At 53.4% G+C, this 27,329-nt stretch overlaps 1 protein-coding gene across 3 annotated transcripts; it reads right to left on the reverse strand.

Annotated features, from left to right (window-relative positions):
* Positions 1 to 452: 452 nt before the first annotated feature.
* Positions 453 to 27,124, reverse strand: PLEKHO2 (pleckstrin homology domain containing O2). 3 transcript variants are annotated; one of them, XM_039469230.2, is made up of 6 exons: positions 27,001 to 27,124; positions 20,089 to 20,238; positions 13,225 to 13,341; positions 7,376 to 7,480; positions 5,816 to 5,914; positions 453 to 2,171 (listed from the first exon to the last, which is right to left on the reverse strand). In XM_039469230.2, the coding sequence occupies exons 1-6, from the start codon at positions 27,010 to 27,012 to the stop codon at positions 1,182 to 1,184; spliced, it is 1,473 nt and encodes a 490-aa protein (XP_039325164.1). In that variant the 5' UTR covers positions 27,013 to 27,124; the 3' UTR covers positions 453 to 1,181. The 3 variants fall into 3 exon arrangements, with proteins under 3 accessions (XP_039325164.1, XP_074248924.1, XP_074248925.1); XM_074392823.1 differs by lacking the exon at positions 27,001 to 27,124 and adding an exon at positions 26,647 to 26,785; XM_074392824.1 differs by lacking the exons at positions 20,089 to 20,238; positions 27,001 to 27,124 and adding an exon at positions 12,206 to 12,281 and having other exon boundaries at positions 13,225 to 13,340.
* Positions 27,125 to 27,329: the final 205 nt, after the last annotated feature.

The following is a 27,329-nucleotide window of genomic DNA, read 5'->3' on the forward strand; positions in this document are numbered from 1 at the left end:
AGTCCAGCTGCTGCAGCACCTTGGAGACTGGATGTGGCCCCTAGAGCCAGGAACAATGTTGGGGAGAGGCTGGGAGAGGACCAGGGTGCAGGGATGGACCAGGAAAAGGAAAGGAGAAAATGTCTCTTCTCCTAGGAAGTTACAGGAGAGCAGCCCATATAGGGCTTGAAGGTGGAGGGAGTGGTTTCAGATTCCAACATACCTGCAGCAGCATTTGAAGAAATGACTGGGATACCGGACCTGTTTGGGCTAAGAAACCACAGAGACCCAGATGAATCCCCATCTGAGGAGGCACAGAAATTGGTGGGGATTCTCTTCTGAAGGCTGACATGATAATTACATTTTTCTAATGTGGACATCAGGGCCATTCTGGGACTCAACTCTTCAGAAGTGTACAAGGCTGGATACTATCGAGGGGCAGAGACTAGACTAGAAGACCCTTTAAGTTCCCCTTCCACTCTTGAATCCTCCATACCTAAGCCCTCCAATCACAGCTCACCTGAGAGGAAGGGGCTGCAGAAAATGCCCTTGTTTTGCAAAAAAAGGAAACAGGGCCAGAGAGAGAGGCCACACAGCAAATGTCTTCCTCGCAAAGAGTCCTCTAATCTGCCTCAAGAGGTTTTCCAGCTGGGTCCTATGCACCCCAACTGAGGGATGAACCTAGAGCCTGGACCCAAGGCCTCTGCAGGGACTCAGAATAGATGGGAGGGGGCTAACTTTGAGGCTGCCTTAGCCATGAGGCTCTTTGCCTGGGAATATCTGGAGATGGGGGCTGCAGGGGGCTCAGCTGTGCTCTATTCAGAAGTCAGGAATGTAAACTACTAGGGATGGGGAACAGAGATGAAGTCATTCCCAGAAACCCCAAGTGCCGGCCCCAAAGCCCTAGGGCAGTTTGGAACGACCACACAAACGCATAGGTCCCAGCATGTGTGCTCCCAGCCCCAGCCCAGAGGCCAGGCCAGATAGCCAGACAGTACCCCTGGGTGGCACCTGGCACCACTGGCCAGAGCAGGGTAGGAAGGATGGCAGGAGTTTCTTCAGGTCATGGCCAAATGCTGACATGCCCAATGACCCTCCTGCAGCCATTGCTATAGAGGCAGAAGCACATTTCTCAGCAGGGCTGGGCCTGGATGGACTTGATGGGATGGCCAGGAGGGATGGTACCTCCGGCCCAGCAGGCCCTAGGGCGCACTTCTCCTGTAGAGGGTCACCAGCTCCTTCCGCTTCTCCCTTAGCCCAGGTGTTTCCTGGCTCAGCTCTCCCAAATCTCTCATGTCCTGCAGGACCTGGGTGGCCTGCCTGAGCTGCTCCACAGCCTGGCTGAGCAATGTCTCGGCACTCACAGGGGGCGGCTCACTGCCCAGCACCTTGTTCAACAGTTTCTCCGTCTGTTCTGAGGCCACTTTCACCTCCAGCTGCGCCCGATACAGCCGTTCCCTGGGCTGCAAAGGACGCCGAGGGCCTTCCTCAAGCAGGTCCCCAAGGGAGGCGCAGCGAGGATGGAACTGAGGTGGCAGGTCCCAGTGGGGCAGTGCTGTGGACGTTGTTGCATCCTTTGTGGGGGTTCCTGGGGTGCCCTCAGCCTGGGATGGCTTGGTAGGCTCAGGACTGTCATCCACACCATTCACTGAGACCTGTGCTGTGCCTGGAGCAGGTGGCCCAGAAGCCTTCATCTCACCCATGCAGGCTTTCAGTTTCTCCGATAAGATCTTGGGTGGGGGTGTAGGGGGCTTCCCACCCTCCCTGGGGGCAGCCTCAGACATCTCAGAACTGGGTGCCTGGCAGGGTTCTGCACTCTCTGCAGCAGGGGGCTCCTGGGGGCTGGGGTTCTCCCAGCTCACCTTCAGTTTGTCAGGCAGGATGCTGTTGGGAGGCTGCTCCGAGCCACTGTCCTCCCCTATTGGGGTCTCTGAGTCCTCTCGGCTCTCAGGGGAGACTTCAGAGCTTGCTGAGACAGGGGTTGGGGCTCTCTCCCCGACAAGGGTCTCTGCCCTGTCACCAAGGCTGGTGGTCTCAGGTGCTAGGGAAGGCTTGGTAGGAGGCATGAGGGCCCGGGGTATCTCCCCAGGCTGGGCTTCACTGACATCATTGCTGGGAGCAAACACTGGTGGCCCACTGTCCGGAACATCGAGGTCCAGGCGGAGAAGCCCGTCAGAAGCTGCACTGGCCACCTGGTGGGGGAATAGTATATAGGCATCATCTTGGCTGATGAGCCATTGGGTCAGGTGTGCCCACTGACACACATTCTTACACTCTCCCATCCAGGTTGTCTAAGCCCCCAGCCCCGGGCCCCCAATCCCTTCTGTCCTGACTTCTGGGGGCTACTTGATTAGAGGCTGAATTGATTTCCTGATGAATCTCCCTCTCCTTTCCCTCACAGCCAAAGAATTCCCTGTTTTGGAATCACAGGCCAGGAAAGTCACAGCCAGGGTCTTCTTGGAGCCCTAGACTGGTTTCTTCCAGCTGGTGAGAGAGACTCTTTAGGGGCAACTATACTGGCCTGGGTGGCAGGGGATGGAGTCCCAGCCCTGTATCTAACTCCTACTAAGCTGTATGACCTTCAGAGGTTCCCTTCTCTATAACCCACCTACCTGCCACCATACCCAGGATCCCCACAGCCAGTTCGTCAGCCAGAGACAGGACCAGGACTCAAATAGAGTTCTCCCAGTTAGTCTCAAGCTCGCTTACTTCTGCTTGCCCTTCCCGGAGACCTCTGTTCTGCCTGCCGGCTTTTCTCCAGCCTTTGCTGTCCAGCTGCTCAGCAGCCTGTGCCCACTCTCCTCATGTCATGAGATGTGGTCCCAGACCACAGCTGACTGCCAGAGAACAGCTGCACTAGCAGGTAGCTACCCACCCCCACCAGGCTCCAGGGACCAGCAGGGATATCCAGGAGCCCCATAGTCATAAGACCTTCCCTTGCCGGGCGCGGTGGCTCAAGCCTGTAATCCCAGCACTTTGGGAGGCCGAGGCGGGTGGATCACGAGGTCGAGAGATCGAGACCATCCTGGTCAACATGGTGAAACCCCGTCTCTACTAAAAGTGCAAAAAATTAGCTGGGCATGGTGGCACGTGCCTGTAATCCCAGCTACTCAGGAGGCTGAGGCAGGAGAATTGCCTGAGCCCAGGACGCGGAGGTTGCGGTGAGCGAAGATCGCGCCATTGCACTCCAGCCTGGGTAACAAGGGCGAAACTCCGTCTCAAAAAAAAAAAAAAAAAAAAAAAAGACCTTCCCAGGAAGCCTCAGAGGCCCCAGCAGGGCCAGGCAGTCCCAAGGTCCCTCAGATGGTGGGGGTCCTGGCTGGTATCCTTACTGTCCCCTCACCCTTTTTTTTTTTCTTAAGAGATGAAGTCTCTTGGCTGGGCATGGTGATTCATGCCTGTAATCCCAGCACTGTGGGAGGCCGAGGCGAGCGGATCACCTGAAGTCAGCAGTTTGAGACCAGCCTGGCCAACATGGAGAAACCCTGTCTCTACTAAGAATACCAAAAATTAGCTGGGTGTAGTGGCAGGCACCTGTAATCCCAGCCACTCAGAAGGCTGAGACAGGAGAATTGCTTGAACCTAGGAGGCTGAGGTATAGTGAGCCCAGATCATGCTATTACACTCCAGCCTGGGCAACAAAAGTGAAACTTCGTCTCAAAAAAAAAAAAAAAAAAAAAATAGATAGGGTCTCACTCTGTCACCCAGGCTGGAATGCAGTGGCGGCATCATAGCTCACTGTAGTCTTGACCCCCTTGGGCTCAAGCAGTCCTCCCATCTCAGCCTCCAGAGTAGCTGGGACCACAGGCATGTACCACCATGCCCAGCTAATTTTTTTTTTTTTTTTTTTTTTGAGATGGAGTTTCGCTCTTGTTACCCAGGCTGGAGTGCAATGGCGCAATCTCGGCTCACCGCAACCTCCGCCTCCTGGGTTCAGGCAATTCTCCTGCCTCAGCCTCCTGAGTAGCTGGGATTACAGGCACGTGCCATCATGCCCAGCTAATTTTTTTTTTTTTCGCTCTTGTTACCCAGGCTGGAGTGCAATGGCGCAATCTCAGCTCACCGCAACCTCCGCCTCCTGAGTTCAGGCAATTCTCCTGCCTCAGCCTCCCAAGCAGCTGGGACTACAGGCACGCACCACCATGCTCAGCTAATTTTTTGTATTTTTAGTAGAGACGGGGTTTCACCATGTTGACCAGGCTCGATCTCTTGACCTCATGATCCACCCACCTCGGCCTCCCAAAGTGCTGGGATTACAGGCTTGAACCACCTCGCCCGGCCGCTAATTTTTTATTTGTTAGTAGAGAGGGGGTGTCCTTTGTTGCTCTCAATCCCTTTTACAGATATACAGGATCTGGCTGACACATGCTATTAGGCACTGGGACCACCAGAAAGTCACCCCCAACACACCACCACCACCACATACACACACACACACACACACAGCTGCCTCCCTGAACTCTTCTGTGCAGAGGGCCAAGGCTGGCCCTCCCCACGCCCGTTCTCAGCCCTGCTCAGTGCTCCCTCTGCCATCTCCTTTCCCTCAGCTGACAGACAGGCACAGGCTGCCACATCTCAAAAACAAACCTCCCGTGACCCTGGGTCCTTCCCTCCGGCAAACCCAGCCCTGCACCCCAGGACAGATCACACCAACTCCTTCCTTTAGAAAGTATGCTGCAAATGGCACTGCCTGCCTTGACCTCGGTCCTGCCCATAACTTGTGGCTGCCAACCTGGCCAATGCCCACCAGGTCTGGTGCCCATCCCTCTCCAGATGTGCCACTTGCCTCTGGCTTCCTCTTCCTTGGCTCCCTGCTGCTGGCTGACCTCCCTCCAATCCCTAAATGTAGCATTTGCAGAGGTTCTTTCTTGGCCTCCAAAATTCTCCCCTGAAGCCTTAGTTCCACTGGTCTAAAAGGCTTCTCCCTTCCCTCCTCTCACTTGCCCAGACCTTCTCCAAATTGCCTGTGCCCAGGGCCTCCACACTTCCAGTCTCCAGGCTTGGGGCACCTTGGACAACCTTCCCTCTGTCCAATCCCTGGATTCCATCACAAGCCCAGGTGGCTCTGGCTTCCTAATGTCCTCCCATCAACCCCCTCCTTCATCCCCTCCAGGGGCCTGGAAAGCCATCGCCCCCACCTCCCCCCAGGCCCCTGCCTTTCCCTCTCTCAAACCAACCCATCCTACCCAGGGCCTCAAACAGACCTCTGCAATGCACCCTCCTTTCCTGTCCCCGGCTTCTTCATCCAAGGCCTCCACAATTCCCTCCCTGCAGTCCCTTTCTCAGACCAATCTCCCAAGCAAAGGGAGCCGCTCTCTCGGTGTACCTCAAACGTCCTTGTGCCTTGGCTCATAGCTCTCCCTCCACAAAGAATCCTCTCGCTCCAAGTCCACCAACTGAACCTCTCCCATCCTTCAAGGGTCAGCTCAAATGCCAGAGGCTCCCTGTGGTGCTCCCAGAGCCTTCCTCCATACAAAAATCAGACACAGTTCTGCTTGGAGCAGTTGCGGGACAGGCTTATTTTTCAGCTGGAAGCTGAGCTCTGAGGGGCAGGGACTGGCCTAATGGGCTTCAGGTTCCCTCTGGCACCAACTCTGGCTAAGGACAGATTCAACATTCGTGTGGATTAAACAAATGAAAAAGGCTAGAGGCTCAGGGACGTCCACACCCCAAGCACGTTTAACATAGGTGCCCCATCACTTCCTGTCTACTCCTCAGGAAGCCCCAACTCCAGGTGTCCTCGGGAAAAATGTAGCCCCAAGCCTGGCTGCCGTCCAAAGGAGCTGAGGTCCCAGGCTCAACTAACCTCCCCCATTCACACTGGGCAAGGCCCTACCTCCTTCAGGTGGATTCTCGTCGGTGGCCGGCGCCGCTGGCCTCCTCGAACCCGGTCCCGTGTCACATGCTCCAGAGCACAGCTCTTGTCCACCTTTACCTGGAGGGAGGAGGAACCAGATCAGCCCCCGCCAAGCCTTGGGGAGTGTGGGAAGTACCCAGGCTGGACCTGGCTCAGAAGCAGGGGCAGTACCCTACCACTGCCCTCTCTGGGCATCTCCCTGCTATGGCCTCTGCTTCTCTGACTCTGCAATGCACCTGGGGTCTCTTCCAGAGTCTGAGGTTCTCCCTCTCTGCAGCTGCCATTTGCCTCAGTCTTCCTGCCCAAATATGGGCCATCAGCCCTTGCCCAAGTCCATCACAAATATCTAAGCAGCCCTGAGGTGGCTTTGGGGCTTATCCAGAAGAGAAGGCAGAAAGCAGCCCATGCTCCCTTGGTGCCTGGTTTCTAGAAAAGGTCTGCCCTGGCCTGTGCCACTCTTCTAGGACCCCTGGGGAGAACCTAGGAGAGAGCAGGGCCTCTGCCCCTTGAGCCTAGGAGCCTGGAGGGCAGCATCTTTTCTCTGAGGGTAACAAAAAGGAGTCAGGAGTGGCTGGGAAGCCTCAGAGCAAGGGTCACATGGGAGGTCCGGACTTGGAACCATGGAGTAGCCTGCCCCTATGATGGGGAATGGGGACTCAGGGCCATGTGCGACTCCAACTGTCTCTGTCCCTCAGTGGAGGAGTGGATTGCGGGCTGAGGCCCAGCCTACGGCTCCTGTGGCCTCCCCCAGTACCTATGATATGTCCTATCATCCCTCTCCCATGGAACGGGGACGCTTTTTCCCCAGGTAGTAAAAGGCTGAATATAACATGTCACACAGGACGTGACACAGGAGCTATGGGAGTCAGGGACCTGGGTATTAAGAGGGGACTTGCTTGGGAAGATTTGCTCCTTGACATAATCCAAGGCATCACTGTAGGTGGCCCCCAGGTCCATTTTAGGCCAAATAACCAAGGATCCATGATGTCAAAGGCAAATCTCCCTAGGAGATCCTGGCCCCATGGGATGTTCTGCCTGCCCCAAGCCAGATTGTGGCTACCGCTGTCACAGTCCCCAATACAGGACAGGGGGCTGAGGTCTGCAGGGCTGAATGGTCACTGCAGACAGCCAGGGAGGCCCAGAGCTGAGAGCCAGCCTGGCCTGGACCTCATGGGCAAACTGAAAAGGGAACTATTGGCTCACTCTGTAGCACTCTCTGGCCTGCGCCCACCTGCTCCTTCCAGCTAAGGCCAGGCTTAGAAAGGATTTATGCTGCCACCAGTCCAGTTCCAGCCCACCACTTAACTGCTTTTCAGTTTAAGACAAGTTACTATATTTCCTTAGGCCTTCATTTCATCTATAAAACAAGGAAGCATCCCTCCTATGGAGGGCTGTCTTGAGGACTAAAGAAGGTTGCAACAATGCCCCAGAGCAGCGACATAATCAAGGGGTGGTCTGGGATGAGGAGGGGCAGGGTCCTCTCCTAGATCACACGCAGTGGGAGAGGAGACGCAGAGCTGTCCATGGACTGCATCGCACCTCATCGAAAGCCTTGTTCTTGCCTCGGTTAATCCCTTCATTGAGGGCTTTGATCCAGGACTCCTTCTCCTCCCCGCTGGGCGCCTGGAATTTGATGTCACTGACCTGTGGGCAAGATGGATGGAGTAGATGGCAGATGTTTAACAAAGCTCACATTTGGCATCTTAAGGAGGCTTCCTAACCTAGATCCCAAAGTCAAACCAAAATGTCCCCACAATAAGTACAACATTGGGGCTTTGGTCAAGGAAAGGGAAAGATCTCACAGAGAAGCCCTCCCACTGCCCACCAGCATGCAGCTGGGTCTGGATTCGAATCAGCTTGTTCTTGTGGAAAGAGCTCGGATCTGGTCCTGCTCTACAGGACTCCCCCAGGCCAGCTGCCTGGGCTCTGGGCTTCCACTTATTCTGTAAAGTAGAAATAGCCACAGTCTACACCCAAACCCACCCCACACCACCCATGGGTCCTTTCCCAATTCAGGTAGGACCTCTGAGCTCCTGTTAGAATCAGAGGGCTCAGAGAAGCCTGACCCTGCCAGGCCCAATGGCCAGACAGGAAATGAGAGGAAGGAGTGAGGCCATGGAAACTGAGGGGCTGCCTTGTGCAGTGGACATAGCAGGAGGGCCTCTGAGTGGGACAGTCCACCACTTACAGCTGTCTGACCTCAGGCCTCAGTTTCTTCACCTGAAAAAGGGAATACCACCAGAACCTGCTTCATGGAACCATGAAAATCATTTTTAAAATGATGTAACCAATCTGTACACCCATGCTCATAGCATTGTTTAGTCAGAAGGTGGAAGCAACCTCAGTGTCCATCGACGGAAGAATGCATAAGCAAAACGTGGTCTATATGTGCAATGGATTATCATCCAGCCTTAAAAGGGAAGAAAAACCTGACACATGCTACAACAGCGATGAACCTTGAAAACATTGTGCTAAGTGAAATAAGCTGGAGACAAAAAGACAAAAACCATATGATTCCACCTATGTGAGGTATCTAGAGTTGTCAAAAATGGAGACAGAAAGGAGAGTAGTAGTTGCCAGGGGCTGGGGAGAGGGGAAATGGGGCATTATTATTTAATGGGCTTAGAGTTTTAGTTTTGCACGATGGAGAGTTATGAAATGGATGGTGGTTATGGCTATACAACATCATGATACTTTTTTTTTTTTTTTTTTTTTTTTGAGACGGAGTTTCGCTCTTGTTACCCAGGCTGGAGTGCAATGGCACGTTCTCGGCTCACCGCAACCTCCGCCTCCTGGGTTCAAGCAATTCTCCTGCCTCAGCCTCCTGAGTAGCTGGGATTACAGGCAAGCGCCACCATGCCCAGCTACTTTTTTGTGTTTTTAGTAGAGACGGGGTTTCACCATGTTGACCAGGATAGTCTCGATCTCTCGACCTCGTGATCCACCCGCCTCGGCCTCCCAAAGTGCTGGGATTACAGGCTTGAGCCACCGCGCCCAGCCTAACATCATGATACTTAATGCCACTGAACTGTGCAATTTCAAACCGGTGAAAATGTAATTTTTTTTTTTTTTTTTTTTTTTTTGAGACAGAATCTCACTCTTATCTCCCAGGCTGGGGCTCAATCTCGGCTCACTGCAATTTCTGCCTCCTGGGTTCAAGCAATTCTCTGCCTCAGCCTCCCAAGTAGCTGGGATTATAGGCACCTCCCACTACACCCTGCTAATTTTTGTATTTTTAGTAGAGATGGAGTTTCACCATCTTGTCCAGGCTGGTCTTGAACTCCTGAACTCGTGATCCACCCACCTCAGCCTCCCAAAGTGCTAGGATTACAGGCATGAGCCACCGCACCTGGCTGGTATGTATTTTTTTAATGTACATTACATTTGACCACAATTTTTTTCGTTGTTGTTTGTTTGTTTGTTTTTGAGACGGAGTTTCACTCTTGTTACCCAGGCTGGAGTGCAATGGCGCGATCTCGGCTCACCGCAACCTCCGCCTCCTGGGTTCAGGCAATTCTCCTTCCTCACCCTCCTGAGTAGCTGGGATTATAGGCACGTGCCACCACGCCCAGCTAATGTTTTGTATTTTTAATAGAGACGGGGTTTCACCATGTTGACCAGGATGGTCTCGATCTCTTGACCTCGTGATCCACCCGCCTCAGCCTCCCAAAGTGCTAGGATTACAGGCTTGAGCCAACTGCGCCCGGCAATTTTTTTTTTTTAATTGGGGGAAAAAAGATGTATCTAAAGTACTAAATCCGGAGCGGGGCAGAGTGAATACTCAGTAATAGGAATCAGCACCGCTGCCTTCCTTCTGGACAAAACAGTTCTAGTTTCCTCTTCTGTAAGATGGGATAACACTGCCTACTACCAAGCAATGCTGAGGAAATTAAACATGATTAAAAGCAGGGCCTGGCACATAGTAGGTACTCAGTAAATAGTTCTTCAATGAATGAGCCAAAAAATTAATGAACTGGCCCAAGTTTCCTTCCGTCACCATTTCTGGACCACTGCCTACTCTCTGACCCCAAGATGCCCTAGTTCTTTGTTGGCGGTCGCCACTGCCCATCCTCTGCCCTGATATTAGATAGTGCCTCCCCTCCCTCCACTCTCCAGTTATGTAACACTGAGGTCAGCCTGGCCCCTCAGCATCCTCATTATATAATTTGCTCCTGGCTGCCACTGCTTCCTCCTCATACAGGGCCCTGGGTCCCACCCCGACCATACCAGATATAGCCAAATGCTCATTTGCATGACCAGAGTAAATTCGATCCTGGAAGCAGATCTTCAGTTAAGTCAGAAACCCCAGGGCACCTTGGCAACTGCCTCAGACCAGCCATCAGAGCCACTGGGGACTCAGGGACGGACCACACTGCATCTGGGGTCACAAAGGCCACCCAACTCTGATGGGGCCTGCTAGAAAGGGAGTCTGGGGCCAGCCCTTCTACCCAGCTGCTGCTCCTATTCACAGGCTCAGAGCTGGTGGGCCCCCTACATGGTGCAGGATTTAGCATCCAGGGAGCCTGAGAAGTGTACAATCGAACCCAAGAGCCGACAGAACAGCAGGAGGCCAGAGAAGAGCAGGCCTGGGAGTCAGATCACCAAGCTCTACTCTCTTCACTACTCTGGACCTCAAAGGGACAAGAACAGAACCACTGGACCCAGCCCAAACTGCAGCTCCTTCCCCACTGGCCCAACTGAGGCAGGCTGCCTCAGCTCTCTTCTCCCGTGTGAGAAGCAGAAATGGCTTCAGAGAAGATCTATTGTGCAAGCCAAAAGGCTCCCATAGGAGAAAGCCAGCAAAGTTAAACAGGACCCAGCTCCACCCTAAAGAATCCTGTATCTGGCTAAACGAGCCAGGCATTCCACAAGGATGACCAGAATAGAGACAATTAGAATACCAAGAAGTTACTACCCTGGGCAACATAGTGAGACCCCCATCTCTACAAAAAATATGAAAATTAGCCAGGCACGATGGTACGTGCCTATAGTCCCAGCTACTCAGAAGCTGAGGTGGGAGGATCCCCTGAGCCTAGGAGGCAGAGGTTGCAGCAAGCTGAGATAATGCCACTGCACTCCACCCTGGGTGACAGAGTGAAATCCTGTCTCAAAAAAAAGGAATACTAAAAATCTGCACCTCTCCCTGCAAGCCATCCTTGAAGGGCCACAGGCTGTACAGGTCCCTGCCTGAGAACGTCCAAGAAGCCCCAGGGACACAGGCACTGCCAGGAGCTTAGAGGCTAACAGGTCTGGCCACAGACTAGGCCCACAAGGCCTGGGAAAAGGGGAAGGACAAAATGGCAGAGAGGAAAAAAATGGGAGGGGAAGAGGAAAGGGCCAAGCAGGCCGAGACCAGCAGGGCAGCAAGGCCCAGCAGTGGCCACCCTGCTTCCTGGCAGCGTCTGCCTGTGACCTCATGGGCAGGGATGTGGGGCTGGAGAAGCAGGGGGAGAGGGGCATGTAAGACATTGGAGTCTTTGTTTATTTGATTAGAGGGGAAAAAAGGCGGCCTCAGGACCAGACAGCCAGGGTCATGTGACCTCCTGGCCGGGTTGGAGGCCTCACTGAGGATAGGGAACACCCAGGCTGCTGAGAAAGGAGGGTGAGAGGATGTGGGAATGTGGTGCTCTGGGCCAGATCCACCAACTGACCTCTGAAGAGCCCCGATCTGTGTGAGCTCCTCGGGCAGGGAGGGTCAGGGGCCCTTGAGCTGGAACCAAGCTGCACCGTTTCATCCGAAGCACCCAGCACTTGCTCCACAGCCCGATCTCCCAGTTAATTGTCCTGTTCTCAGAGCCAGCCTAAACTCTTACAGGGTTGGGGGCTGGGAAGGAGGGTGTTGGCTGAAGCAGCTGAGAACACAGCTGCACAAACAGGCTTCTCCGAAGGTGATGTCCCACCCCGAGCTGAGCCCAGCCTACCTAGTCTACTACCAGCTGATTCTCAGAGCTGGGGAAAAGAGATGGCCCACAGAACAGCACCAGCAGAGGCCAGAGAGGCTAGGTCCCCCTCCACCCCACATCCACATAGCACACTAAGACACACACCCAGACAGACGCACGGCCAGGTGGACATTCACCTGCATAAAAAAAGGTACACACACAAGGGCCAGACACATAGATGGCAGATCTTCACACAGAACTTACGTTGCATCTCATCTCTCTCAAACACACATCCACATACACAGTGCCCACTCAGGAAGGAAGGGGGTCTCCAGGACAGAGCAGGGGCTCCCCAGAACGGGGTAGGGGCTCCAGGGCTGGAAATATTAAAATGTGACTGTTTTTGTCACATCCCTAAGCAGCAGATGTCAAGTGAAACCTGGGCCCAGTCCCATGAGCCCTCATGACACTATAAAACAGCCCCTACCCTGGGATGCACTTCCAGCTCCCTAGTGTCCACAGCCCCACCACTGCTGTCTTGGTTGCTTCTCTGCTCCCACTCCCTGCAGAGTAGGACAAAGGGTCAATGAGTAAAGCATCATGGTCTCCTTCAGGAACTGCAGAGGATTGGGCTCCTAGTCCCTAAAGTTGGGGAAGAAACAGACTGGCTTCCAGCAGGCCCAGACCAGACTCGCTCCCCAACCCCCACCTCTGTGACTCAGCCCTATTCTGCGAGGCTCCACATGACATGCAGAGGACAAGGCAAGGAATAGCCCAGCTGCAGATGGATGCAAGCTGGTGAGGGGTGCTGGTGCACGCCAGCCTGGAATCCGAACTCACTCCTGACATCTGTGAAGCTACACCATGTGTCAACACCCACCAGACTCCCTGCCAGAGAAATGTGTTGCAAACAGCAAACTTCATCTGCACACACAGCAAGTCCCAGGGAAAAACTCTCTCAAGCCAGGGACCTTCCCCAGCTACAGCCAAGAAAGGAAAGTGTAAGGGGAGAAAGGCCAGGGGGGCTGCAGGCCTCCTAGTCCTGAATCCAGGCTGGGTCCACCCAGAAAGGCCTGGGATGAAGGGAGGCTGCACCCTCCCCCTCTGCCCCAGGCTACGTCAGGGTGTTGGGGCCTGCTTGGGTGGAGGCCTCATCCACAGCTCTCCAGCCTCAGCCCTGGGCCTCCCCCAGGGCCAAGTGCCCCACCTTCCAAAGGCTCCTTTCCAACTACAGCCTGAGATGGAGGCCCCAGGCCTGGAAGGGGAAGAGGGGAGCAGAGCTCTCTCAGCAGAGCCCTAAGTGTATCTCTTATCAACTAGGGGCTCGGAAGACTCTGAGACAAAATGAGTAAAGGTCTGACCTATGGTGGCTGCTAGGGCTGAGCCTCAGCCACATGCAACAGAAAACAGGCTTTTTCAAGGGGCCAACCCTGCCTTAGACCTGCTTAGGCCTCCCAAGCAGACTCTGGCCTAGAGGGAGATGGGCAGCAGCAGGCATCTCCCTACCTTATTCCCTGGGGATCGCAGAAGGATAAAGCGGTGTTTCCGCTTGAGGAGGGCACGAAGGTCCTGGCACTTCTCATAGCTGCCCAGCTCCACCGTCTCCACGCACTTCTGTTCATCCTGGGAGGGAGACAGAATGGACATGAGCTGGTGATGGTCAGACCCACCACCACCCTCAACCACTCATGCCGCAGACCCTGATCTCACTCAGCAAGGACATCACTTGTTCAGAGGGAGGACCTCAAGCTGCCAATCAGTCACCAAGATGTGGTGTCCAGACCATGGCAAGTATGTGCTGGCTGGAGGGACGCCCACGAGGCTCCCCATCCAGATGAGAGATGGGCACATAGCCTAGAGGTGGGAATGTGCCTAAGGCCAGAGGAGGAGACGGAGGGGAAGCTAGGGAAGGTAAGAAAAGGGTGTCTGGGGTCCTGACAGGCCCAGAGGCCAGGCAGAGATCTGTAGAGATACAGCCAGAAGAAGAATGCAGTATGCCGCAAAATGGCAGGCAGGGAGTAGGATGGGGGCAGGGGACAATGGCTTTCCAGAAGAGCCAGAGGGAAGTGTGAACAAGGTACATTTGGGGCTACATGCCCGCCTTCAGCACAGCAATTCCTAAGTTGTGTTCCTCACTCAGCATCATCCTCTGCTGATCTCTGGCTTGGGAGAGCAACACCTCATCCAAGGCTGCAAGCTACGTGCAAGCAAGAGGCCAAGGGCTCCTTCAAGTGCATCCCAATCCCCACCCCACCGCTCGGAGGCCTCATCATTAGGAGGGCCTGTGACCAGGACAGTGCCCAGCCTCTTCCAGGCTATCTCTGGACACCAGCCAGGCTGTCTTCCTGCCCATTACCCCTGACATTTGACCATTTTCTCCATGGGCTTTACCTATCAGTTGCCTCTCCAGCAAGCTGCCTGGGAAAAGCTCCTCCCTTAATGGTGGTCAACTGGGCCTCTTCCAGGGAAGACCCAACTGGAAGAACTTCCTGGGTGTGACACACTCTCATCCAGGAAAGCCCAGGAAAGCAAAAGCAGATCTTTGGCTAGGGGAGGGTACACAACCCTGGAACTGGCCAAAAAGTTAAGGAACCCCTTGCTGATGTTTAACTGAAGAAACCTCATGCATAGCGAGCACTTTTGTATCCCTGAGTCTCCTGAACCTCACAATAACCCTGAAACCCTGGAGCCCTGTATCTGCCTCATTTTAGAGAAGGAAAGAATGAGGCCTGGAGGTGAAGGGATTTGCCCTAGGGACACAGACCCAAATATAATGGGCAGGGCTCCAACTCAAACCACGGCCTCTGACTCCCAGGCCAGGGCCCTTTCCAGCACAGCACACTCCTTCCAGTCACAGGCAGTAGGTTGCTCTGGACAAGGGGTTCTCCAAGGTGGGACCTAGACCAGCAGCATCAGCACCACCTGAGAGCTTGTTAGAAATGCAAACTCCTCCCCAATCATAAACCTAGGGGAGTGGGCCTGGCAATCTGAGGTCTAACTAGCCCTGAAGGATTTTTTTTTCTTTTTTTCTTTTTTATTGTAGGTCTTTTGAGAAATTGCCCTGAGGGATTTTGATGGATGCAAATTTTGGTTTTTTTTTTCTGAGACAGTCTCACTCTGTCGCTCAGACTGAAGTGTAGTGGCATGATCACAGCTCACTGCAACTTCTGCCTCCTGGGTTCAAGCAATTGTCCTGTCTTAGCCTCCAAGTAGCTGGGATTACAGGTGCCTACCACCAAGCCCAGCTAATTTTTGTAGAAATGGGGTTTACTATGTTGGCCAGGCTGGTCTCAAACTCCTGACCTCAAGTGATCCACCCACCTCAGCCTCCCAAAGAGTTGAGATTACAGGCATGAGCCACCGCGCCAGGCCTGGATGCAAACAGTTCAGAACCACTGCTACCAGCCTGGGCAACATACACCTAATGTAGATAACCACTAATCTACTCTCTCATCAGCCCCTCAAAGAAAGGGGAAGAGATGGCCAACGTGGCCTTATCTCTCCCAACCAGGTTCAATCAAGTACCTTTTCTCATTTTTGCTTCCATCCATACATCCCTTTGCAATCTCTAGCCCCCAATACCTTCCAGATTCCTCAAACTAAACACATGGGCCGGAAAAAATCCTCTTGCTCTAAGAAGCTCCCCTGCCCCCGACTATGAACCCCTAAACTTGGGTGCTCTCCGTACCATCACTTACTGCTAGGAGCATGCAAACATCTACAAAGCACCTGCCAGATGCAAACACCCCACAAGGTGCTAGCAGCAGAGTCCTGCTATGGGAAAGCACAGTCCTGCTCCCTGCTTGGCTGTCTTTCTCTACCCCATTCTCTATGTATCTGCTCATCTTTCTCTTTCCCCAACTGCACCCTCCAGGAACAGCCCTTGGCTGGGTGCGGTGGCTCACACCTGAAATCCCAGCACTTTGGGAGACTGAGGCAGTGGATCACAAGGTCAGGAGTTCTAGACCAGCCTGACCAGCATGGTGAAACCCCTCTCTACTAAAAATACAAAAATTAGCCAGGCATGGTGGCACAAGCCTGTAGTCCCAGCTACTCAGGAGGCTGAGGCAGGAGAATCGCTTGAACCCAGCAGGCAGAAATTGTAGTGAGCCAAGATCTAGCCACTGCACTCCAGCCCAGGCAACAGAGCGAGACTCCACCACAAAAAAAAAAAAAAAAAGAAGAAGAAGAAAAAGAAAAAGAAGCATCAGCCCTCAAGCAGAATATAGATAGGACCAGTTTTCTTTTTTCTTTTCTTTCTTTTTTTTTGAGACAGAGTTTCGTTCTTGTGGCCCAGGCTGGAGTACAATGGCATGATCTCAGCTCACTGCAATCTCCAACTCCCGGGTTCAAAGGATTCTTCTGCCTCAGCCTCCCGAATAGCTGGGATTATAGGCTCATGCCATCATGCCCAACTAATTTTTGTATTTTTAGTAGAGATGGGGTTTCACCATATTGGCCAGAATGGTCTTGATCTCTTGACCTCGTGATCTGCCCACCTCGGCCTTCCAAAGTGCTGGAATTACAGGCATATGAGCCACTGCACCCGGCCTATAGGACCAGTTTTCTGAGTGCCTAGTCCAGATTGAGATCCCAGGAAGTCTCCTCCTCCCTCAGAATCTGGAGTAGGGAAACTGCCCAGGGAAAAATCCTTGCTTGGAAGAGAATAGCTTACCTGCCCTGTGTCCACAGGCCTCCACTAACTGAACCACTACTGGCCCAAATACACCCTTCCTCTGCCTGGGAACACAAAGTCTATCCACCGCCAACATTGAGCTCGAAACAGCTGCCTGTCCTGGGTCTCCTCTCCACCCCACCCAAGACACTGAATCATCCCAGCTCTTCTGCAGCTCAGAAAAACGGATAAACCAGCAGGCAATGGGTGAGGGAAGCATCTTTGGAATGTCAGCCTCTCTGATGGCAAAGAAACAGCCAAGAGCCATTCGCATTCGCCTAGTTCCCTACATCAGAAAGAGGAATTGAACTAGTAAGCATTTCTCAATTCCTACTCCCAGGCCAAGCTCCCTCACCCCCAAGTGCTAAATTCTTGAAACTGCATTTACATTTTTAATAGCATATTTTTTAAAAAAGGAAAGAAAGCGTGATTTGGATTTTTCATGTTTGGGAGATGTAAAATCCTTCCTGCTTCCCAGCCGTGGCCAGATGTGGAGAGGCAGTTTAGGACAAGTCTGACAGTACCTGACAGACTGACAGTGAAAGCCTGTCACTTAACTCATGGCAGCTGGCACCGGAAGAAGCTGTGACAACCTCCTTTATTGGTAAAAATATCCCCCTGCTGCCTTATTCCCAACTGTGGCACATCCTTTTTTTTTGGCACATCCTATTTTGGTGGGGGCAGCAGTAGAGAACATCTGGGGATGCTGTCCACACACCCTCATTCCCTTGCCCTCCTCCACTGCTTCTCTGACACCCTAACTCCATGAGCCCGTGACTCAAGCAAGTCAGGCTAGGTGCTTCTCCAAGGCAGCTCCTTTAAACACTTAGATCCAGGTTGCCCAATCTTTCTTGGCCAGGGACAATTGTGAATTTGCCAAGATATCCTGAGGCAGGCTAGGAGAGGCTGATGAGGAAGAGGCAGGCTCCCCCTTCTTCTGCCCCCAGGCCAATTCCTCCCCAGGTATTCATCTGTCAAAGGCATTTTCAGTGGATGGACTGTTTTCCGTGGATGGGCCCTCTGACAGCCTCAACCTCAGCACACAAATGGCATCGACAAGGAAAAAACCCTTTTCTTCCTCAAGTCTTCACCTGTATCTTTACTAACGTTTATTTAACACACAAGCTTAGCATCCTTGGTTGTCCAAATCCCATGCCTGCTGAAATCAGAAGGGGAACAAGCATCTGAAGTGGGAAGATGTGAGGACTATTAGAGGCACAAGGACAGCAGAAGTGGAAACCAGGCCTGGTACGGTGGCTCACGCCTTAATCCCAGCCCTTTGGGAAGCCGAGGCGGGTAGATCGTAAAGTGAGGAGATGAAGACCATCATGGCTAACACAGTGAAACCCCATCTCTACTAAAAATACAAAAAAATTAGCCAGGCATGGTGGCACCTGCCTATAGTCCCAGCTACTAGGGAGACTTGGGCAGGAGAATCGCTTGAACCCAGAAGGCAGAGGTTGCAGTGAGCTGAGATCGTGGCACTGCACTCCAGCCTGAGCAACACAGTGAGACTCTGTCTCGAGATGGGGGTGGGGTGGGGAAAGAGGCCAGGTGCGGTGGCTCACGCCTGTAATCCTAGCACTTTGGGAGGCTGAGGTGGGTGGATCACCTGAGGTCAGGAGTTCAAGACCAGCCTGGCCATCATGGTGAAACCCCATCATAAGGAAAAAAAAAAAAAAAAAAAAAAAAAAAGAGGGCAGGCACAGTGGCTCAAGCCTATAATCCCAGAACTTTGGGAGGCCGAGGTGGGTGGATTACAAGGTCAAGAGATCGAGACCATCCTGGTCAACAAGGTGAAACCCTGTATCTACTAAAAATACAAAAATTAGCTGGGCATGGTGGCGTGCACCTATAGTCCAAGCTACTTGGAAGGCTGAGGCAGGAGAATTGCTTGAACCCAGGAGACAGAGGCTGCAGTGAGCTGAGATTGCGCCATTGCACTCCAGCCCGGATAACAAGAGCGAAACTCCGTTTCAAAAAAAAAAAAAGAAGTGGTAACCAGCAGCTTGATGTTAAAGGACAAAGAAAAGCTGAGAAGTACAGCCTTCCAGTTCAAAACAGAGAGGCAATCTTCCTCTCTGCCCCTGTGCTTCTGGAGAACCCACTCTGCAGATGGGTCTGACAGGTGACACTGAGCAACCAGGGAAAGATTTTATTTAGGCAGCATCTTCTGTTGAAGAAAGCAGAGAATATTTAACGTATTTTAGAGATTTTCTAGCAAAAATAAGTTTTGGAGTTACTCGCTGGTGTCTCTTGGTGGAAAGCACACTGAACTGGATTCTAGACCTAACTCCCCTATTTACTGAGAGATCCTGAACAGTCATCTTGTCACCCTGAGCCTCAGTATCCTCTGCTGTAAAATGAAACATGATAACCACTCTCATGGGACTACTGTGATTGTCATAGGGAGATATGTAAGAGCACACCTCTAAACAAGTACGAGTGCTCATTAGTATTTCTTTTCTTTTTCTTTCTTTTTTTTTTTTTTTTTGAGACAGGGTTTCTCTCTTGTTGCCCAGGATAGAGTGGAATGGTGCGAACTTGGCTCACTGCAATCTCTGCCTCCCAGGTTCAAGTGATTCTCCTGCCTCAGCCTCCCGAGTAGCTAGGATTACAGGTGCCCGCCACCAAGCCCAACTAATTTTGTATTTTTAGTAGAGACAGCATTTCTCCATGTTGGTCAGGCTGGTCTTGAATTCTCGGCCTCAAGTGATCTGCCCACCTCGGTCTCCCAAAGTGCTGAGATTTCAGGCATGAGTCACCAAGCATGGCCTACTAATTATTATTTCTACTACCACTGCTGAATGGAGCAGGCTTCAGTTTTCTACAACATTCACTCATGGAACCTTGCCCAGGGACAGGAAAAGACTTGCGTACTAGGTGTACATACAGTTCAAAGAGCTCTCGGCTGGGCGTGGTGGCTCACGCCTATAATCCCAGCACTTTGAGAGGCCAAGATGGGTGGATCACCTGAGGTCAGGAGTTCGAGACCAGCCTGGCCAACCTGGTGAGACCCTGTCATTACTAAAAATAAAAAATTAGCTGGATGTGGTGGCTGATGCCCATGATCCCAGCTACTTGGGAGCCTGAGGCAGGAGAATCACTTGAACCTGGGAGGCGGCGATTGCAGTGAGCCGAGATTGAGCTATTGCACTCTAGCCTGGGAAACAAAAGCAAAACTCCATTTCAAAAAAAAAAAAAAAAAGTCCAGGCGTAATGCTTCGCAACTGTAATCCCAGGACTTTGGGAGAACAAGAGGGATGGATCATGAGGTCAGGAGATTGAGACCATCCTGGCCAACGTGGTATCTACTAAAATAAAAATTAGCCAGGCATAGTGGCATGCACGTGTACTCAGGAGGCTGAGTGAGGCAGGGGAATCGCTTGAACCCAGGAGGTGGAGGTTGAAGTGAGATTGTGCCACTGAAATCCAGCCTGGTGACAGAGCAAGACTAGGTCTCAAAAAAAAAAAAAAAAAAATAGAATTCTCATCCAGAAACCCTAGATTTGCCCCTGGAGGTACTGACCCCATACAGAGACCCAGAAAGGGTTAGGTGATCACTCAAGGTTGCACAGCATGGCAAAAGTGGAGCAGGTCTTCTGGCGCCAGAACCAAGGTCCTCCTACTAGCTTGAGATGCCTTTACTTTGCCCTGTCCCAGAACCCCAACCCCAGGGCCAAGCAGGTCCTCACCTCATTCTCATAGACCAGCAGCTGGGCCTGGCAGAGGAGCAGATACCGGTCTTTCCAGAAACCCAGGAGGCCTCCACTGCTCTTCTTGATCCAGCCAGCCTTGTCCACCATCTGTGCTCCCCGAGGCTTCTCGCCTGCTTCCTTCACACCCTGTAACACAGCAGCAGGACATGCTCTGAGGACTGCTACCATGGGGCCACACACATCACAGGTCACGGGTTCACAGGTCACACAAGGGATATGTCCCTATGCTAAGTACCTAATGACATCATCCTATGCGAGCTTCCCCACAACCCCCAAGACAGATATTCCTGACCCAGGATCAGAGCTAATAACAGCACTAATAGCAGCAGCCACTTTACTCTGAGCCACTATAGAACATTTGATACACATACAACTCTCCTTCAAGATGGTAGCCTCGCCGGGCGCAGTGGCTCAAGCCTGTAATCACAGCACTTTGGGAGGCCGAGGCGGGTGGATCACGAGGTCGAGAGATCGAGACCATCCTAGTCAACATGGTGAAACCCCGTCTCTACTAAAAATACAAAAAAATTAGCTGGGCATGGTGGCACATGCCTGTAATCCCAGCTACTCCGGAGGCTGAGGCAAGAGAATTGCTTGAACTCAGGAGGCGGAGGTTGCGGTGAGCCGAGATCGCGTCATTGCACTCCAGCCTGGGTAACGAGGGAAACTCCGTCTCAAAAAAAAAAAAAAAAAAAAAGATGGTAGCCTCATTATGCACATGTCATAGCAAACTAAAGCTCAGAATGGAGAGATGACTCGACAGAGTCACATGGCTAGAGGACAGAGCCAGAATTCAAAGCAGATCTCTCTGAGCCCATGTTTTTCCCACTGCACCATTCTGCCTCAGTATGTTCATTCAATCAGTCAACAAATGTACTGAGTGCTTACATCACGGGAGAATAAAAGTAAGGCAGCCTGTCCTCACAGAGCTCACAGTCCAGGGAAATAGGACTTGAACAAATAAATACCCAGGCATAAACCCATTAACCTGTCTGAAGTCCTATGTAGGAAACACACAGGGGGCAGCAAGAGGACAGTGGGGGACCCGGTTCAGGTTGGGGTGGCCCAGGAAGGCTACCCGGAACAAAGATTGGAAGAATAGGCAGGCTGAGTAGCAATCTGCCTTTCCACCCCTAGGCTTCCAGAGAACCCACTTGCAGCCCCTCCTGCTCCAGGAGGCTCCTCTCCCCTCCTCCCCGCACCAGACAAGGACCTTAGGGTAGCCACCACATCTGGTGAGGGTTCCAGGGATTCTGTCTTTAACAAAAGGCTAGCACAAAAGTTAAATTCAAGCCCTTCTCCTGGACTTGGGTAGGCACCCTGGAGCCTTGGGGCCAGCCACTGACATCTTGTGCCCCACTGATTGCCTGCTTGGGTGGCTGGGTACCAGGACCAGGTACATGCCTACCAGATGAGGTTGGGGTCAGATCCACCTCTGGGTCCCCAGCACCCAGCCCTGTTCTTTTACACATAACGGGTGCTCAAGAGGTACCTGTGAAATGAAAATAAAAATACATCCCCTTTGCTAACCACTTTGCTTCACTGATTGGTACCCAGAGTAGTTAGTGTGAAGTGGGGTGGGGGGCAGGGAGGAGAGGGGATCAAGAATGCGTCAGAATCTAGAGGCTGCTAGAAGGAAATTAGCACAGACTAATTTTGACTATGTTATAATTTACATAAAATTCAAAAAAGGCACCCCAATTAAAAGAGGTGTGCCTCTCCCCAGGGATATCCTGTGGCCACAGCTGCCTTTGGAAGAACAAGTCCAGACAGATGTAAGCATGGTCAGGAGCTGGGCAGACGTGGCTTCCCTGGTCTCTGTCATGTCAGAAGAGCCCCGGCCTGGTTTTCACTGTGGGCCCCTGTTCCCTTTTGAACTGCACATTCTGGTGCTGGGGAAACTGGGCTTAGAAGCTGCAGTCATGCAGACTGAGGCAAATCACTTAACCTCTCTAAGCCTCAGTTTCTTCATCTGTGAAATGGAGCTATTAACAGCAGAAGCTGTAAGGACTCCAACTCCTTGAGGGCGGGATTTTTGTTTTGTTCACTCCTGTACCCTCAGTACCCTAGACAGTGACTGGTACATAATAAGAGGTCAATAAACGTTTGTTGCTGCATAAAGACAAGGCATAAAGGGCAGTTCCCAGGATACCCTAAATCTAGTAAATAGCAGCTATCATTATTGTTACTATTGTCACTGCTATCCCCTCTGGCTCTCAGGGACTCTCTCCCTGGGCCCAGTTCCCAAGTCAAGACAAGGCCTTCCTGGTCTATAGCTGCTGGCCTCAGACCGCCAGGAGCTCTAGGAATGTGGGGTCCCCCCTCGGGGTCTCTCCCTAACTTATAGATGGCAAGAGAAATGGGGAAGTAGGGTGGTCCCAAATGGTCTTCCCAGGGCCGGGCATGGCGGCTCATGCCTATAATTCCACAGCACTTTGGGAAGCTGAGGCGGGCAGATCATTTGAGGTCAGGAGATCAAGACCAGCCTAGCCAAAACATGGTGAAACCCTGTGTCTACTAAAAATACAAAAAATAGCCAGGTAGTGGTGGCGTGTGCCTGTCATCCCAGCTACTCGGGAGGCTGACAGAGGAGGAATTCCTTGAGCCTGGGAGGCAGAGGTTGTGGTAAGCCAAGATCACACCACTGCACTCCAGTCTGGGCAACAGAATGAGATCCTATCTCCAAAAAAAACAAGAGTCTTCTCGGATATAGGAACAAGGAAGTAGGAGGCTGGCTGGTTAGGAGCCACCCTGTCCAGGAGAAGAGGGACTCTTCAGCACCCTTTGACAAGAAGGGAAAGGCTTTCCCATTCCACCATGAACTTGACTCCCATTCCCCACATCACACCACTGACATCCTCAGGGGCCTAACCCCTCCAGCGACCCCTGCAGGCTGTCAGGCCCAGGGCTAGAAGGGAAGATGGGGAAATGGGAAACCCCACCCTCATATTTCACACTGACAACCCTCCTACCCCAACAGCAACAGCAAGGACAGAACCACTAGCCCCTCCCAGGCCTTCCACATGATGGGCAGACCTCTTGGTCTCTCTTAAACAAGGCAGTGAGGTCTGTGGAGTGTGAAGCTGCTGCCTACCCCCCACCTCTGAGCTCCAGGTTTGCCTCTTGCTTTCAGGGGGCCCAACTACCACCCCATGGGATCTCACCCATTTCTTTTCTTTTTTGTTTGAGACAGAGTCTCACTCTGTTGCCCAGGCTGGAGTCAATGGTGCAAACTCAGCTTACTGCATACTCCGCCTCCCAGGTTCAAGCAATTCTCCTGCCTCAGCCTCCCGAGTAGCTGGGACTACAGGCACCCACTACGACACTCAGCCAATTTTTGTATTTTTAGTAGAGATGGGGTTTCACCATATTGACCAGGCTGTCTCGAACTCCTGACCTCATGATCCGCCTGCCTTGGCCGCCCAAAGTGCTGGGATTACCGGCATGAGCCCCTGCACCCGGCCCTTCACACCCCTTTTAAACTCTTTCCACTAGTGACCTCTCCTGAAAACTTTCTACCCTCTGGAAGCTCCCTAGGGCCAGGGCTGGAACCTGTGCCTAGATCACTGTCACTTCTAGGCTGGTGCAGCCCAGAGAATACCATGACTGGATGAACTACAGAAGCAAGCCCAGGTCCTTGAAGGATGGGTGGGACCAGGGCACAACTAGGCGGGACAGAACTTTGGGATGGAGGAGGAGACAACCAAGGGGCTGCAGATGGTGCGAACCACAGCCCAGCCACAGAAACAGCCACCCAGGGGAGGCCTGGCTGGAGGCCAGAGTCCTACTTGCCTCCACCCAGCCCCCTTCTCTGCCCCTCAGATCCCCTCTCTCCAGGGGGCCTGGCTATGCCCCAGTAAGTTTTAATAAGGGGCCCCTCCTCTTGGCAGGGTTCACAGGGGAGGTTTTGTCCTGCTCAGCCCAGTTTCTCTGCCTCCTCTCCTCACTGAGCAGCTGACCACTGTTCTTCCTGTTTTGCCCTCTCCCCTCCCATCCCTTCTCGCCCAGGCCCTTTCCTGCCCACTGTGAGCAGCTCCTGAGGCACCCCTGGGCACCAGCCTGCCTCCCCTGGACCACTCAATTAAAAAAAAAAAAAAGCCAGTTTACCTCGATCCTGTACACGGAAGGGGACAGATGGAACCACAATACAGGTTACGAGAGACAGAGACCAGCAGAAACGTTGTTGGCACCTCACATCCCAGGAAGAATATGACAACTTGTGCCCTTTGACTAAACCCAGTGACGTTCTGACCCAACTCTACTAAGAAGCCACCATGTCGGAGTCCTGTGCTGGGGCATTTGGAGAGAGGAAGCACAGGCTCTGCCCCAGGGCAACTTCCAGTCTGAGCGGGGTAACAGAGACCCTGCATAAAAAAAGTCCCCTGTCTGGTGTGGAGGGGGGAATCTCTGGCTTGACAGGCTCCAGCCTATTGGCAGAGACATAGCACTTGCTCAGAGGGATGCACTGGTCCTAGCTCTCTGATGAGGTAAGGGCTTGGAGTTAGTTTGGGAGACCCCTGCCCAAGGCAGGGTTTGGGTAGGGCTCTGAGGAGGGGAAGAGACACGTACCTTGGTCCAGAGAAGGCAAGGCACCAAAGGTTCTCAAAGACCCTGCACCCTCAACCTCTTTACTACAGAAAGAGAAAGTACAGCCCAGAAAGGACAAGAGATTACTCCGTGGGACAAAAAGTACTGGGACAGGACACTGCCCTACTTGTCTCTAGATGGGTGAGGGCAAGTGGACAGCCTAGAAGCCAGGGAAAGGCATGGCTGCTGGCAGAGGACAGAGCCCCAGAGCAGAGATGGGAAAGCCTAGGTCCAGGATTTCCACCCTTACTCCAGTGGCAGCCATAATAACTGCAGTGATGTTCAGTTTTCCCAGCTCTTGCATATACATCACTGCCCAGCCTCCTCCTTTTACAAATGAGGAACAGAGGCACACAGGAGCACACAGGTGGGCAGATGCCCAGTGCCCAGACCAGCAGCTCCTCCCCAAGCCTCAGTCTGACAGGAGCTACCAGCCCACTGCACAGAGGAGGTCACTGAGGCTGAGGAACCTTGGCCCAGGGTGGCTGGGCACAAGGAGGAAGCTGAAAGCTAACAGGAGGGCTGAAAGTGAGTTGTGAAAGTGAGCTGATGAAGATGGCCTGGGATCACGGGGCAGAACGTGTGGCTGTGACCTAAGAGGTGTTTTAGAGAAACAAAGATGGGCACTGAGGCCTAGTGTAACAAAGGGAAGCTACTGTGAGAAGTGGGAGGAACGCAGAGTTAGGGATGTCAAAGGGGAGTACGGATAGGGAGCCCCTACCATGGGGGTAAGGCTTGCAGGGGCTAGGGGGTAAAGTGGGCAAGACCTTAGATGGCCCAGGTGTTCAGAGAGCTTGGGGCATCTGGGAGTCAGAAAGTGGCAATGGGAGAGATTCAAGAGCAAGAGCAAAGGGACTACAGAGCTGAGCTGTGCCCCGGAGGTGTCCGGAGAACTTCCCTTAATCAGGGGCCAGAGCAGATCAGGAGATGGAGTAATCCTGACCCACATCCTCTGGGAGCAGGGGAGGGGCCCTGGCCAGAGAGCCCAGACTTTGCAGCAGGGGCCTGGGGCAGGCAGATGGCAGCCCCGCCAGACAGCAAGAAAGACAGGGCAGCAAATCACAGAGGCCTGACTTTGCCCTCTACCTTCACCCACTGAGAGAAGGGGCCACAATCATACTGTCAGGCCAGGAGGAGCAGGACAGGCCCGATATTTTGTAGAAGAGGAAATGAAGGCTGAGAGGGGAAGTGACTTATCTACCATCCCTTAGAAAGGCAGGGCCTGGCCTAGAGGGAGCCTGGACCGCCTAGCTGCTCCTATCCATGGCCCGGGGAAGTGGGAGATGGGCACTGAGAGGACACAGCAGCCCGGTCCACTCAGGGCTTCCCAGCTAGCCAGGGTTCCTCCCAGGCAGAGAGAGTCATCTTTCCTCCCCATCCACGGAGGCAAAGACATTCTTCTTTCCTTGGGCTGGGAGGGGCTGAAGCTGGGACCCCCTCAGGGGATAAGAAACAAATTGACCTTCCTCTAGACCCTACAGGCCGCTCCTTCTAAGGTAATCATTCCAGACATATATTAAGTGCTTGCAGCATGCTGGACCCTGAGATAATGGGGGTGCTGGGAGAACTGAGTTTGTAAGTAAAGGGCAGGGGCAGGGGCAAGACCCGATCCCAGACCAAGAGTGTTCTGAGTGGGTAGAAGGAGGATCCAGGGACACAGCTGATCCAGTCCTCCGGTGGGGAAGGCAGGGACCAAGATCAGAACCTAGGTGGGCCTGACTCTCGATCCCTTCCTTACAGCAGCTCAGACGGATGTGGGGCGGAGGGAGTCGGAGGGTGGAGGGGGGAGATACAAAGACTTATACGAAGGAGAAAAAAGCAACTTCTTCAGTCCTCTTGCCACCAAGGCATGGTCACATCCTTGAGACGGGAACCCCCCCAACACACACACACACACACACACACACACACACACACACACACACACACACGGAGTCAGGATCCGACCTGGCCAGTACGGGGAGTCAACGGTAACCGCGGTTCGAACCCAGTCACCCAGGCCACTTTCAGCAAGTCATCGAACTCGCTGGAGTCTCAGTCTCCTGGTCGATCCAATGGGAACAGTAACAACCATGACGCCCCACAACTGGTGAGAAAGTCAGAGAGAACGAAGGCGGACTCGGTCTGCGAAGTGCCCTGTGCGGATCCAGTCCCCGGCCCCTGCCCAGTCTGCCCAGGCTCTTCCCAGGGTGAGACCGGCGCGAGTGGGGCGGACAGGAACGAGGGCCTGAGCCCAGGACCGCCATCCCCGTGAGGGGCTCGAGGACCCCGGCCCGCCGCCCCGCCGGGCCCCGCCCTCACCTCCTCCTCCATGGTGCGTCCGCCGAGGTCCCCCCGCTCCGCCGCTCGCTCCCGGCGCTGCGCGGGCTCGGCCACCGCGTCCACGCCCGGCCGGGCGGCGACACTCGGCGTTCTGTCCCGCCGGCCGCCGGGGGCCCAAGAAACTTCGGGGGGGCGGGGCCGGGGGCGGGGAGAGGCTTCCGGGGGGCCGGGGCGGGGCCGGGGAGGGGGCGGCGGGGCGGGGCACTGGACGGAGGAGTCGGGCGGAGCTGCCGCTGGAGGAAGAGGGCGGGACGGGGCGGAGAAGGTTTCCTGCACCCGCGGAGGGAGAGGGACTAGGAGGGGCTGCG

The sequence above is a fragment of the Saimiri boliviensis genome, chromosome 2, assembly GCF_048565385.1.
Source record: "Saimiri boliviensis isolate mSaiBol1 chromosome 2, mSaiBol1.pri, whole genome shotgun sequence".
In the NCBI taxonomy this organism is placed as follows: Eukaryota; Metazoa; Chordata; class Mammalia; order Primates; family Cebidae; genus Saimiri; species Saimiri boliviensis.